The following is a 15402-nucleotide window of genomic DNA, read 5'->3' as shown; positions in this document are numbered from 1 at the left end:
GCCCCTTGGCATCAAGGTGTGCCTGGCAGGCGGTCAGTCCATCTTCGTGTGGGATGTTGGAGTATAAGGACTACACATCCATGGTGGCCAGGATGGCGCCATCTCGGATGGGACCAACGGTTGGCAGATTGTTCAGTAGGTCCGTTGTGTGACTGATGTGACTGTTGCCGGGTACTTTTAGCCAGAATGCTTCAGTAATGTGATGCCTGTTAGGTGCAATCCAGAGTGAGTGAAACCTCTTAAGAAGGCTGTGGGACTTTCTATAACTTCGCTCACAGCGAGCGCTACTAGTGCTGAACGGAGCCTCTGGCTGTGTGTTCGGAAGTAGTCATGCAGAGCAGACCCGAATAGGACATGCTGCTGGTTTCTCCACATAGACCGTCAAGTGCAGAGTTGGGCGGCTGCTGGAGGGCCAAAAAGAAAGGATAAAGAAAGGTTAATAAAAAAAACCAAGACTTCTTTCCCTACAGAACTCCCTCTTTATGTAAAATGTCTACACATAATAGGTAACGCCTCATTGATAATGACCCGTACTGTAAAGCCGACCATCAGGCCACGGGGTGGATAGTGTCAAAAAAGCCATAAGAAGCAATAAAAGTTACAGGTACTCCTAAAAGGTAGCCGTGGGAACTTGCCATAAAGAAGACCTCACCTCTCATTTGGTGAGAAAATATCATTGGTTGTGAGATGCAGTAATGCTGACACCGTTATTGTTTTGGGGGGGTTAAAGAGTTTTGTATTTTGCATAAGTAGTAAAAAAATGTAAAAAATTAAATAAAGTAAGAATATCACCAGTAACCACAATACTTAGCTTGAGATGCTCAGGAAGAAAGAGGAGACCAAGATCCAGCACTGACTCCAACAACCATCAGATGAAGACGGATAATAATCAGCCAAGACAGAAATAAAGCCCCTCTCTAATTGCTAGGCAGCTGTGGCAGGTAGCAGAACAGTCGCATTGGCACTCCCATTAGTGCTAGAGAAAGCTGAGAGGAAAATACCAAGCAGCACTAGAATAAACCAGACCTGCGTGAACAAAAACCAAAACCTGCCGCAACACCCAGGGAGCATTATCTGTAAGACTTCTTACACCAGCTAGATCCTTAGCAGAAGTAATAAGCCCCCCCTCACTGCACCCCACAGTGGTCGAGCAGGTGTAGTGCCGTGCCATGCATCTCCGGTGAGACTGTTGGAGGTAGCTGAGTGCCGTTGAAATGAATGCCGTGGTACCGCACATGCTCCAGGGTGCAGTGAGGAAGAGAGAGGGACACAAGACCCCCGTTATCAGGTTTGGTGGGGGCCTCAAGGGTAATACCTCGCCATCTGACCTTCAGATAAGGGATAGAGTACTTGTTGGGAATAAGCCGTTGAGGATGATGCTATTTGCTGTTTCTCCTGTTTTTCAGGATATCCTTTCCCCACCGCTCCCCCGGTTGATCCTTTTGCAAGGATACGTGTGGATGATTGCGGAAAGACCAAAGGATGCTTTAGGTCAGTCAGTCTGTATTCTGCTGCTGCATGTTATGTTAGTTTGTTCGTCGTCTCAATTAGTCTTCATTTATATTCCAAGTGTGCTGGGAAAAAGATTAGACTGAATTGCTGAAGACTAGCGGGGCATTGCCATCTTATTGCTAGGATATGCAGGTACTTTATGGTCTGTGGGGTTGGCCCTCTGAGACCCCCACCAGTCCTGAGAATGAAGGGGCCATGGTGGTATTTCAGTACTGCATGCTCTGCACATGGTTTGCCTACTGTACATTCAGGTGAATGCGGCCGCCTGGATCCCCGTGGCTGGGAGCACCTCTGTGCAGGGGTTCTCCGGATTGTTGGGGATCCCAGAGGTCAGATGATATCACTTTACAAGATGGGAATATCCCTTTAATATTGTGTGAATGTCGCATCACACTGCAGCATTCACATTGTGCTTTGTAGCTTTTATTGCAGCATCTTACACAACTTTGCAGTACTTACAGACGGCAGGCGTGCAGTTGTCACTTATGTGTAGCCAAAGTGTACTACTGTGTTTCCCCCCAAAATAAGACCTTTCCTGATAATAAGCCCTGCTTCGATTTTTTTTTTTTGGCGGGGGTCTTGAAATATAAGCCCCCAACCCCCCTACCCAAAAAATAAGCCCTAGCAACACTACATGGAAAGAAAAGAAAGCAATACTCACCTAGAAGGCACTGTCTGGGTCCCTCCTGCTGGTCTCCGGCAGGCTTCCATGAAGTCTTCAGTGCCTACAGAATATTGCTGGCTTGTAACTGGGTTTGTTGCCTCCAGCTAGTGATTGCTCTAATTGGCTGAGCCACTGCGCTTAAGAACTAATCAGAGCTGACGCTTGATGAACCAATCACAGCATCGCATTGAATGGCTGTGATTGGTTCATATGCTGGCTCTGATTGACTGAGCTGCAGTGCCCAATAACCCAATCGCTTGCTGAAGGCAGGGTTTATAAACCTCATTACCAGCAAGCGATATTCTGTCGGTGCTGAGGACTGCACAGAAGCCTGACTGAAAATTCGGAGGACTGCGGGAAGGACCCAGAAGGCGCCTGCTAGGTGAGTATAAGACACCCCCGAAAATAAGACCTGTTACTCTTTTGGGGCAAAAATTAATATAAGACAGGGTCTTATTTTGGGGAAAACGCAGCATGTAATATTTTAGACTGCGCTCTGTGCTGGATGCCGCACATTAGTACAGTAGACTTGGAGGACGTATCCACACTAATCTGCGTCTTTTCAGTTCAGTGTATGAGAGGAGTTCATATTTGATATCACGTTCATAAATATGTCAGCGTTCCCCAACCAGGGAGCCCAAGACCCCTGGGGTTACTTGAGGCCTGATCAGAGGATCCCCAGAATGCAGCAACAAGATTTGTCACCTTGAAGATGATTGTAAAGCAGTAAGCCTACCTGAGACAGATGGTGGGAAGCTCCAGCCGCAGCGGCACAACACCAATCTTCTTCTTCTTTTTCTCTTTTTTGAACATATCATTTCCCCACCCAAACAATACAATCAAGCATAATTATATTTAACCCCTGAGTGACCAGACCATTGCCTTTTTACATCTTAGCTTGCTGGGCCTTAATCCCTGAGGACGTAGGAACATGCTACCTGCTGGGATTAAGGTCCTGCAAGCCGAGGACGTGACAGCTCCATGCTGCCGGCTCCCGGAGCTGTCATCCCGGGACCCCCACCCTGGTCACGTGATCGCCGGCAATCATGTAAAAGTCAATAAAAAGTAAAAGATTCAGCTGCCCGGATTGATCGGATCCATCAGAGCAGCTGAAAGTACTTACCCGCCTCCTCCGTGGTGTCCTGGCCTCCCGGGTCCTGACGGCACCTTGTGTACATTTGCGCCGGATGTTATGCATCGGGCGCATTGCGTGGCAAATTTAAGATCTCTCTGGCTCACAGCTCCTATGTGTAGCCGAGAGCACAGAGATGTCAGCGGGAGCCGCAGTCCGCTGGATAACAGCGGTCTGAGAAAGTAAACTAAAGTTTAAGTTTCATCTCCCCCCATGGATCATATCTGTGAGGGGAGATGAAGTACCAAAGGCCCCCAGATTTATCCGCGGCTCACCACGGCTTCTGCACACGCGCCTGTGGACAAGTGTGTAAGAGACGCAGATTACCAGGGTAATTTAAAATCTCCCTGCTTCTGGCTACCAAACATAGCCGAGAGCCTGGAGATTTCACCGGGCGCCGCAGTACGCGGTCCCTGGTCACGTGATCACTGTTATCCAATAGAAATCGGCGATCACGTAAAAGTAAAAAAAAGTTAAAGTTTCACCTCCAATCATGGATCCGATCCATGAGGGGAGGTGAAATTATTTATCTAAGGCCTCCAGCGATGTCCCCTGACAGGATCTTGATCCGCGGACTATTCCCCAACTTCGGCGCATGTGCTCGTCAGCAAAATGGCGAATGCAAGCGCAGAAGCTGGGGAGGCCTGGGAAATCTGAAGTCTCTTTGCTCCTGACTGCTAAAGGTAGCAGAGAGCCTGGGGCAGTGACTGAGGGCCGCGGTGAGCGCTTCCCGGTCACGTGATCACCGTTGTCCAATGGAAAATGGCGATTATGTAAAAGTTAAAACCCAGTTGAAGTTTGTCAGGCAGCAAGAGATGAAAGACATTCTTTATGTATCCTCCATAAACACACTTACAGGAGATAAGCAACGTTTCAGCCCAATCAGGGGCTTTTCTCAAGCCTCCAAGTGCCAAGGCATTCAGTGTGATTGAATGAATCATTTCATGTATTGCTGCCTGACATAAATCCGCCCTGTGTGAACCCAGCCTTAAAACATGCAAGGATTGCTTTTGTGTCGCCGCATTCCAAGAGCCGTATTAATGTTATTTCCCATCGCCAGCGCTCTAGAAGGCCGTGTTTATTACGGGATAAACTCCAGTCTTCATTTATCTCATTTTTTGGAACATGTAAAATTTTGATTGCTTCTTATTCCATTTTTTCTAGTGGCAAGATTAACAAAATCTGTAATTCTGGCATGTTTTTTTATTTTTCCCAGCATTCTCTGAGCAGTATAAATAATGTATTAAAGTCATTCTTCAGCCCAGTACGATTATGCCAATACCAAATTCTAAGAGTTTTTTTTCTTTTTCACGACTTTTTCACACTTAAAAAAAAAAGTAATAAAAGTTTAAATCGCCCCCCTTTTGCCGTATCTATAATAAAAAAATCTAAATCCTAAAAGAAAAATACATATTTGGTATCGCAGCGTCCATAAAAGTCCAGTCTATCATAGTGCATTATTTACCCCCACGGTGAATGAAGTCCAAAAAAAAAATTAAGAACGCCACAAATGCACTTTCAGTCACCCTGTTTCCTAGAAAAAATGCAATAAAAAGCGATCAAAAAGTCGTATGTATTCTGGATTGGTACTAACGTAAACTACAGGACGTCTCGCAAAAAATGAGCTCTCACTCAACTACGTTGCCGGAAAATAAAAGTTATTGCATGCAAAAGATGCAGCAGAAAATAATTGAAAAAAATTAAATGTCAAAAAAAAAAGTACTACAGCAAAAAAAAGCTCTACAAGTTTGGTATCGTAGCAAACATACCGACCCGTAGAATAAAGTTATCAGGTCATTTATGTTACAGTTTGTGCGCCGTAGAAGCAAAACGCACCGAAAGATGGTAGAATGTCATTTTTTTTTCATTTTACTCCACTTAGAATTTTATAAACGTTTTTCAGTACATTATATGGTACAATAAATAGCACCATTGAAAAATACAACTCATCCTACAAAAAACAAGCCCTCATACAGCGACGGCGATGGGTAAATAAAGGAGTTATGATTTTTTAAACAGGGGGAGGAAAAAAAGAAAAGGGAAACGAAAAAAAAGGGGCATGTCACTAAGGGTTTTTTTTTTTAACTCTTTTTAAAAATTGTCCCTTTAGGGAACTTCCACTGAGACCCATCAGGACCTCCTGATCACATTCCAGCCCTTTACATGCTGTAGTCGCATAGACCGCGGCATGTAAAGGGTTAACACAAGAGAGATCGGAGGTTTTCTCCATTCTCTGCTGTAAGAGCTGGTGTCCAGCTATCCTCTGACAGAGGGAGCCCCCTCTCTCTGTCAGCCCTTCACATGCTGCAGTTGCATAGACTGCAGCATGTAAAGGGTTAACACAGCAGAGATCGGAGGTTTTCTCCATTCTCTGCTGTAAGACCTGGTGCCCGGCTATCCTCTGACAGCCAAGCACCAGCCCTTACCCTGCCACAGAGACCATGGGCTGGCTTCTGACAAGCCAATGGTCTCCGTGGCAACCTGTAAACAAAGCAGTGCAGGAGTTTAAAAAAAGAAGATTGCCGGCAGATCGGTAATATCTTCCTGCTTCTTTTTTTAAAGCCCTGCACTGTTCTGTGTGAGTCTGTGCAGGCAGAGCACACTGCCACAGCTTATAGCATTGTGCTCTGCAGGTCTCATAGGGAAACATAGCCCGGAAATCTTCTGGGCTATATCGCTATGGGCAGTGGAGCTCCTCACGGAAAGATTTCCGGGCGTGCCACTCAAGGGGTTAATTGTGTACAATAAACTCTCTGCACTAAATACAATTGCGATGCTTGTTTCAGATGGAGATATCATTGGAATCATATGTAACACGGCGGCAACATCATAAAGCTCTATAAATGGGTCAAACCCATAAAACGGCCCTCAGAATGTCCCTGTTCCAAAAAGATTACCCCTCTCTTCTCCCATGGTGGAAACTACAGTCTTCTCTGAGTTTTCCAGGAGTAGAAATATTTTATTTTCCAGTTCTTCCTCTCCAGTAATGAGGTGGGGAATCCCAGATATGTTGTATGATATGAGGTTGAGTTGATATAGCGTACAGGGTTATATCCATCTTAGACGTCCCCTGTTGAGTATATGGCTAATGAATGGCGGATCCCTTACACTTCCATGTTTGCAGCCAATGGAGTTGCGGCTTGAGTGGACGTCGCCTCCGTACCGCAGTGATAGTCTGTGAGAAGCCACAGCAAGCCCTTCTATGCCGCCGCCGTCCTTTGTCACTGGCCAGGAAAATACTTACCTTTGTTTTCCTTCTAGGTATGGCAAACCCGGGTGTACTGCAGAGACCTGTGACTACTTTCTAAGCTATCGTCGGATTGGGGCGGATGTGGAGTTCGAGCTGAGTGCCGACACCGACGGATGGGTGGCTGTTGGATTCTCTTCTGATAAAAAAATGGTAAATAGCAAAACCACATGGAAAGCTTCCCAAATAAGATGTAGTTCCTGTAGGTCCGCCATACACACGTCCGAGCCTCTCTGCAGCCCGCTGTGTGCAGCACTAACTCCCATACGCCCAGCGCTATATGTTGTTCTCTGCACATATTACATGGCGCTATTAACAGATCCAGGGCTACAAAGGTATTTCAGCAGAAAGAGCGTTGTCCTATTCAGGGAAAGAAACGGTGATTACAGGCAACGTGTGCAACTCCTGTAGGGTACCGGAAACTGTAGGGCAAGGCGGAAAGGGATTCCTTATACATTCCCTAAGTATCCTATAGAATTCAGTGGCTGAACCATAATACTTTATACATCCCAAACTAACCCCACTATTGTGCAATTTGACCAAAATGCTGGGCGATCTGTAGAATAACTGGCTGTTCTATACAATTGTTAGGTAGGTACCCGACCTCAGAGCAACGCAAGACACTCTGCAGGACTGCCGCAATAGTCAGAATAACTAATCAACAGGGAAATGTAAGTTCTGTCCTCCAGAAAAGGTTCTGAAAGGTAACCTGCCAGGTGCTATCTGTATATGAAGGGAGCCGGTGACTGGCTGCAGCAGCCATGAGGCTCTGTGTACTAATCACCCACCTCCCGCTGCAGGGAGCCGGTGACTGGCTGCAGCAGCCATGAGGCCCTGTGTACTAATCACACACCTCCCGCTGCAGGGAGCCGGTGACTGACTGCAGCGACCATGAAGCCCTGTGTACTAATCACACACCTCCCGCTGCAGGGAGCCGGTGACTGGCTGCAGCGGCTATGAGGCCCTGTGTACTAATCACCCACCTCCCGCTGCAGGGAGCCGGTGACTGGCTGCAGCAGCCATGAGGCCCTGTGTACTAATCACACACCTCCCGCTGCAGGGAGCCGGTGACTGGCTGCAGCGGCCATGAGGCCCTGTGTACTAATCACACACCTCCCGCTGCAGGGAGCCGGTGACTGGCTGCAGCGGCCATGAGGCCCTGTGTACTAATCACACACCTCCCGCTGCAGGGAGCCGGTGACTGGCTGCAGCGGCCGTGAGGCCCTGTGTACTAATCACACACCTCCTGCTGCAGGGAGCCGGTGACTGGCTGCAGCGGCCATGAGGCCTTGTGTGCTAATCACACACCTCCCGCTGCAGGGAGCCGGTGACTGGCTGCAGCGGCCATGAGGCCCTGTGTACTAATCACCCACCTCCTGCTGCAGGGAGCCGGTGACTGACTGCAGCAGCCATGAGGCCCTGTGTACTAATCACACACCTCCCGCTGCAGGGAGCCGGTGACTGGCTGCAGCGGCCATGAGGCCCTGTGTACTAATCACCCACCTCCCGCTGCAGGGAGCCGGTGACTGGCTGCAGCAGCCATGAGGCCCTGTGTACTAATCACACACCTCCCGCTGCAGGGAGCCGGTGACTGGCTGCAGCGGCCATGAGGCCCTGTGTACTAATCACACCTCCCGCTGCAGGGAGCCGGTGACTGGCTGCAGCGGCCATGAGGCCCTGTGTACTAATCACACCTCCCACTGCAGGGAGCCGGTGACTGGCTGCAGCGGCCATGAGGCCTTGTGTGCTAATCACCCACCTCCCGCTGCAGGGAGCCGGTGACTGGCTGCAGCAGCCATGAGGCCCTGTGTACTAATCACACACCTCCCGCTGCAGGGAGCCGGTGACTGGCTGCAGTGGCCATGAGGCCTTGTGTGCTAATCACCCACCTCCCGCTGCAGGGAGCCGGTGACTGGCTGCAGCAGCCATGAGGCCCTGTGTACTAATCACACACCTCCCGCTGCAGGGAGCCGGTGACTGGCTGCAGTGGCCATGAGGCCCTGTGTACTAATCACACACCTCCCGCTGCAGGGAGCCGGTGACTGACTGCAGCGGCCATGAGACCCTGTGTACTAATCACCCACCTCCCGCTGCAGGGAGCCGGTGACTGGCTGCAGCGGCCATGAGGCCCTGTGTACTAATCACACCTCCCACTGCAGGGAGCCGGTGACTGGCTGCAGCGGCCATGAGGCCTTGTGTGCTAATCACCCACCTCCCGCTGCAGGGAGCCGGTGACTGGCTGCAGCAGCCATGAGGCCCTGTGTACTAATCACACACCTCCCGCTGCAGGGAGCCGGTGACTGGCTGCAGTGGCCATGAGGCCTTGTGTGCTAATCACCCACCTCCCGCTGCAGGGAGCCGGTGACTGGCTGCAGCAGCCATGAGGCCCTGTGTACTAATCACACACCTCCCGCTGCAGGGAGCCGGTGACTGGCTGCAGCAGCCATGAGGCCCTGTGTACTAATCACACACCTCCCGCTGCAGGGAGCCGGTGACTGGCTGCAGCAGCCATGAGGCCCTGTGTACTAATCACACACCTCCCGCTGCAGGGAGCCGGTGACTGGCTGCAGCGGCCATGAGGCCCTGTGTACTAATCACACACCTCCCGCTGCAGGGAGCCGGTGACTGGCTGCAGCGGCCATGAGGCCTTGTGTGCTAATCACACACCTCCCGCTGCAGGGAGCCGGTGACTGGCTGCAGCGGCCATGAGGCCCTGTGTACTAATCACACACCTCCCGCTGCAGGGAGCCTGTGACTGGCTGCAGCGGCCATGAGGCCCTGTGTACTAATCACACACCTCCCGCTGCAGGGAGCCGGTGACTGGCTGCAGCGGCCATGAGGCCCTGTGTACTAATCACACACCTCCCGCTGCAGGGAGCCGGTGACTGGCTGCAGCGGCCATGAGTCCCTGTGTACTAATCACACACCTCCCGCTGCAGGGAGCCGGTGAGGACATCCACGACACAGGGGCCACATGGGCGATGCAGCCAGTCACCGGCTCCCTGCAGCCAGTGAACATGTGACCCAGATTCAGCTCGCCATCACTCCTCTTCAGCGGGGACTGGAGAAGCATGAAGATGCATTTTTATTTTACTATTGCAGGCCGAAGTTTTTGACCAAAACGATGTCCCCGGATGACTCCTTGAAGTATTATCTGTGCGTGTAAACGGACATCGTTAGGTGACTCGCCGGCTCGCTCCAACGATGAGTTGCTCCGTGTGGAAGGACCTCAGATTTGTGGATTCCATAAGATAAACTGTATTTTTAAAGCGTGGATCACCCATTTAGTAGATTTCTAATGAGCGGTTTTGGTTGTAGGGTGGGGATGATGTCATGGCCTGCGTACACGATGATAACGGGAGGGTTCGGATACAACACTTCTACAATGTTGGCCAGTGGGCTAAGGAGATCCAGAGGAATCCAGCCAGAGATGAGGAAGGTGTATTTGAGAACAACCGTGTAACTTGTCGCTTCAAACGGCCCGTCTACGTGCCCAGAGATGAAACCATAGTTGACCTGCACTTGAGCTGGTACTACCTGTTTGCCTGGGGCCCGGCCATTCAAGGTGAGAGGCGCAGCGGTCTTTACCGAGGTCTAACCTCAATTTACACTTCTTAGTTACCGATATTCCATCTTTTCTGTGTGCTGAATATAGATTTACCAAATGTTGGAATCCCTACTATATTAACCCCCTAAGTTCAGGAGGAGCCCGGTTCATTCTGCAGGAAGCAGACATTACAGCTTTGGATGAATAGAGCGTGTTCTACTTTAACCCCTTAACAACTGCCTATGCACCTTTTGACAGCAGCCGTTAAAAGGCTTTATTCTGATACAATCGCCTCTGTGCCGGGCGGAGCGGACTGAATGGCTATGGCGTTCATCGAGCGCCAGTTGTGATTGGCTGGCGCTCTAACCAATCACAGCCATTACTTGCTGAATTTAAAGCCACATTTACCAGCAAGAGAATCCTCTGACAGTGGGGAGAATTACACAGCAGCGTGACACAGTGGGGGACAGCTTTGAGGTGAGTATACGCCCCCCCCACCTCCTGAAAATAAGACACTGGGGCAAAATTTCATATAAGATAGTGTCCTGTTTTGGGGTAAACCCAGTATATTTCCAGCACAGTGGATTCTGTAGGAAACAAACTAAAAAATAGCACTTTTCTGATTATCTCACTTCACTAAAACAGTAATAAAAAATAGTTAAAAAGTCATTTAGACATCAAATTGGTACCAGTAAAAACTACAAGTTGTTCCACAGAATCTCGGCCTGATCCAGCACTGTCAACTGAAAAGTAAAAATGCTCCGGTCCTGGAACGCGGCCCACTCTGAAAAAAGTGCTTCTATTGTACAAAAATGGTAATGCATAATAAAACCTCGGTAAATGTGGTGTTGTCATAATTGTAATGACCCGTAGAATAAAGGAAACGTAATATTTATACCACACTCCGAACGCCTTAACCAAAAAATGACATAAAACAATGCTGAAATTACTTCATGTCCAAACTTATAAAAGTTATGCAATATGTAAAACTTGAACTCCAGTTGCCTGCATTTTTGTGCATTGGGAAACCCATTTTAAAATTTAAAAAAATTAAGTTGGACAACCCCTTTAAATAGGCTCAGACTGGCCCACCGAGAAGCCGGTGAATCCCCCGGTGGGTTCCCGAGCACATTTGCAGATTGCCATGAGGCACTAGTGAGGGCCGCTGGCTCCGCTGCTAAGAATTTGTGCGTTGGAAAAGGAGGGCGTTAAAGTCATGAATGCTCTCTCACAGCCTTCCCAACTCTGTCGGACAATCTCTCACAGCATGACGTTATTACTCCTCACCCGGGTCCAGCACTTAAGGCCCATTTACACGTATAATTCAAAATTTGTTCAAACGACCGACAATGAGCGATAATCGTTACATGTAAACGCGGCCATCGGGCACTTTTTTATTTTGAACAATGATTTTAAGGTGAACTTAAAATCCATTGTTTATCTACTGAGGGGTAGAGCAAACACATTTACTTCTCAGTAGACCACAGACTGTTATATCCACAAGAGCCAGCAGATAACATTGTAAAGTACAAGGAGCCGCAAGCATAATAATGCAGCTGTGTGCACAGCTGGCCGTGTGATTAATCATAGGCTGGGCTCTGCAAACAGCTCCTGGAGGCCCTTTTACATGCAAATAAAGATGATAAAGTGTTAATGGCTGTTAACACTTTATGCAAATAGATCGCAAAATCTTTCAGTCTTTCAGTCCTTTGAACGATTATCTTTGCATGTAAATGGGCCTTACTGTGCTCCAAGTATTGGAGCCCTGGGGATGAGTGAAGATGTTATGCTGTGAGAGATTGCTGGGCTGGCTTGGAAAATCTGTGCTAGTGCATTCATGAATTTAAGCCACTCCTTTCCCAGCCAGAAGGCAGACAGTGAGTGCAATCATGAATTTAACCCCCTTCTCTTCCAGTGACAGGATTTTTAGCAGCGAGGCAGGCTCTCTAGCATTAACTACCTGCCACAGATGAGGTCCCTTACTGTTTGTGACTCAATGTAGAGAAAGAACTTCAGCAGCATAAGTGGTGCTTGTTCAACAGAGAAGATTTGTATTCCTCCATCACATATAGACAGGCGACGTTTCGGCCATCTTGGCCTTTCTCAAGCTCGTGTGACTGTTTGTGACTCAGGAGGGGCCCTAGTATTAGTTGGGGCCACAGATGGTCCTATTATTAGATGGGGCTACAGAGCAGATCACTATTAATAATTGGGGCATAGGGGGTCTTATTGGTAAACAGCGCCACAGAGAGGGTCACTATTAATAATGGGATCATAGCGGACACATTATTAGTAGGCGGGGGGGAACTGAAAAGTTGATTAGGGGGTTGCAGCAACAGGGTGGGGAATATTCAGAAATGAGTCATGATTGGAAGAGTTCTCAACGGCAGATCTGGGTCTAGAGAGAAGAAGACTGAAATGTGGGTGACTTAAGAGATGACGTCACCTGTGCTCACTGGAAACAGCTATTGTCCTCCCTATTATTGTGTAGAGCTGGTATCTGAGTACATGATATGGTAACTGTATTACTTAGAGGTACACTGAAGCTGATCTACTGTATCTACGCCTCCCGCATTATGAAGATGTCTTAGGCCATATTTACACAGCCCCAAATTCTCACCAGGGTTTCCTGCATTGTGAGACACTCAAAACTTGCACAGACATACAATCCATTATTTGCAAAGGATATATTTACATTCATTTCAGCACGCTCCATTTCTCAGCGATTCCGCAGAAAAGTCGCCATTATTTGCTATGGGCGAGTTAAAAAATGAACTTGCATTCCACTGGCGTTTATATGCTAGTATAATGCAATTTTTACATGTTCCTATTGAAACAACATATAACTTCCAGGCCTCTTTCACACAGGCGACAGGCGCTGTCCGCTCCGCTGCACTTCTCCCAAAGCTCCGGCACTTGCCTGTAGTCTTTCGCCAACGCTTCCTGGTGTGGGGGTTCAAAAATCCTGCCTCCAGGAAGCGTTGGCTCTGATAGGTTCTTGAGCGCCATAACTCAGCCAATCACTGCAGCGCTAGTTGAACCAATCACAGCCATTCAATACCTCATTTACTATTATAATATAGTGGAAGGGATTGGAGTTGGTTACAGTTTCTAAACCAGCAGAGCCAGACACCAGCCGTGTGCTTACAGGACCTGTGATGATTCAGCGGGGCTCTGAGCTCCGCCCCTGATCACATGAGGGTGACGTCATCACAGGTCCTAAACCAGCAGAGCTGGACACCAGCCGTGTGCTTACAGGACCTGTGATGATTCACCGGGGCTCTGAGCTCCGCCCCTGATCACATGAGGGTGACGTCATCACAGGTCCTAAACCAGCAGAGCCGGACACCAGCCGTGTACTTACAGGACCTGTGATGATTCACCGGGGCTCTGAGCTCCGCCACTGTTCACGTGAGGGTGACGTCATCACAGGTCCTAAACTAGCAGAGTCCGACACCAGCCGTGTGCTTACAGCACCTGTGATGATTCACCGGGGCTCTGAGATCCGCCCCTGATCACATGAGGGTGACGTCATCACAGGTCCTAAACCAGCAGAGCCGGACACCAGCCGTGTGCTTACAGGACCTGTGATGATTCACCGAGGCTCTGAGCTCGGCCCTGATCACATGAGGGTGACATCATCACAGGTCCTAAACCAGCAGAACCGGACACCAGCCATGTGCTTACAGGACCTGTGTTGATTCACTGGGGACTCTGAGCTCCGCCCCTGATCACATGAGGGTGACATCATCACAGGTCCTAAACTAGCAGAGCCGTACACCAGCCGTGTGCTTACAGGACCTTTGATGATTCACCTGGGCTCTGAGCTCCACCCCTAATCATATGAGGGTGACGTCATCACAGGTCCTAAACCAGCAGAGTCCGACACCAACCGTATGCTTACAGGACCTATGATGATTCACCGGCGCTCTGAGATCCGCCCCTGATCACATGAGGATGACGTCATCACAGGTCCTAAACCAGCAGAGTCGGACACCAGCCGTTTGCTTACAGGACCTGTGATGATTCACCAGGGCTGTGAGCTCCACCCCTGATTACATGAGGGTGACATCATCACAGGTCCTAAACCAGCAGAGCCGGACACCAGCCGTGTGCTTACAGGACCTGTGATGATTCACCGTGGCTCTGAGCTCCGCCCCTGATCACATGAGGGTGACGTCATCACAGGTCCTAAACCAGCAAAGCCTGACACCAGCCGTGTGCTTACAGGACCTGTGATGATTTACCGGGGCACTGAGCTCCACCCCTGATCACATGAGGGTGACGTCATCACAGGTCCTAAACCAGCAGAGCCAGACACCAGCTGTGTGCTTACAGGACCTGTGATGATTCACTGGGGCTCTGAGCTCTGCCCCTGATCACATGAGCGTGACGTCATCACAGGTCCTAAACCAGCAGAACCGTACACCAGCCGTGTGCTTACAGGACCTGTGATGATTCACTGGGGCTCTGAGCTCCGCCGCTGATCACATGAGGGTGATGTCATCACAGGTCCTAAACTAGCAGAGCCGGACACCAGCCGTGTGCTTATAGGACCTGTGATGATTCACTGGGGCTCTGAGCTCCGCCCCTGATCACATGAGGGTGACGTCATCACAGGTCCTAAACTAGCAGAATCGGACACCAGCCGTGTGCTTACAGGACCTGTGATGATTCACCGGGGCTCTGAGCTCCGCCCCTTATCACATGAGGGTGACGTCATCACAGGTCCTAAACTAGCAGAGCCGGACACCAGCCGTGTGCTTACAGGACCTGTGATGATTCACCGGGGCTCTGAGCTCCGCCCCTGATCACATGAGGGTGACGTCATCACAGGTCCTAAACCAGCAGAGCCGGACACCAGCCGTGTACTTACAGGACCTGTGATGATTCACCGGGGCTCTGAGCTCCGCCACTGTTCACGTGAGGGTGACGTCATCACAGGTCCTAAACTAGCAGAGTCCGACACCAGCCGTGTGCTTACAGCACCTGTGATGATTCACCGGGGCTCTGAGATCCGCCCCTGATCACATGAGGGTGACGTCATCACAGGTCCTAAACCAGCAGAGCCGGACACCAGCCGTGTGCTTACAGGACCTGTGATGATTCACCGAGGCTCTGAGCTCGGCCCTGATCACATGAGGGTGACATCATCACAGGTCCTAAACCAGCAGAACCGGACACCAGCCATGTGCTTACAGGACCTGTGTTGATTCACTGGGGACTCTGAGCTCCGCCCCTGATCACATGAGGGTGACATCATCACAGGTCCTAAACTAGCAGAGCCGTACACCAGCCGT

General features: G+C 49.7%; 1 protein-coding gene across 1 annotated transcript in view; it reads left to right on the top strand.

Annotated features, from left to right (window-relative positions):
* FRRS1L (ferric chelate reductase 1 like) overlaps positions 1-15402 on the top strand; it is a 102187-nt gene that overhangs the window by 56574 nt on the left and 30211 nt on the right. The window contains exons 3-5 of the mRNA XM_066588661.1: positions 1407-1491; positions 6570-6708; positions 9874-10120. Coding sequence (XP_066444758.1) covers positions 1407-1491; positions 6570-6708; positions 9874-10120 — 471 coding nt within the window. The remainder of the gene's footprint in view (positions 1-1406; positions 1492-6569; positions 6709-9873; positions 10121-15402) is intronic.

The sequence above is a fragment of the Eleutherodactylus coqui genome, unplaced genomic scaffold (genome assembly GCF_035609145.1).
Source record: "Eleutherodactylus coqui strain aEleCoq1 unplaced genomic scaffold, aEleCoq1.hap1 HAP1_SCAFFOLD_71, whole genome shotgun sequence".
Lineage (NCBI taxonomy): Eukaryota > Metazoa > Chordata > Amphibia > Anura > Eleutherodactylidae > Eleutherodactylus > Eleutherodactylus coqui.
This window is presented reverse-complemented; position numbering and strand designations above follow the sequence as displayed.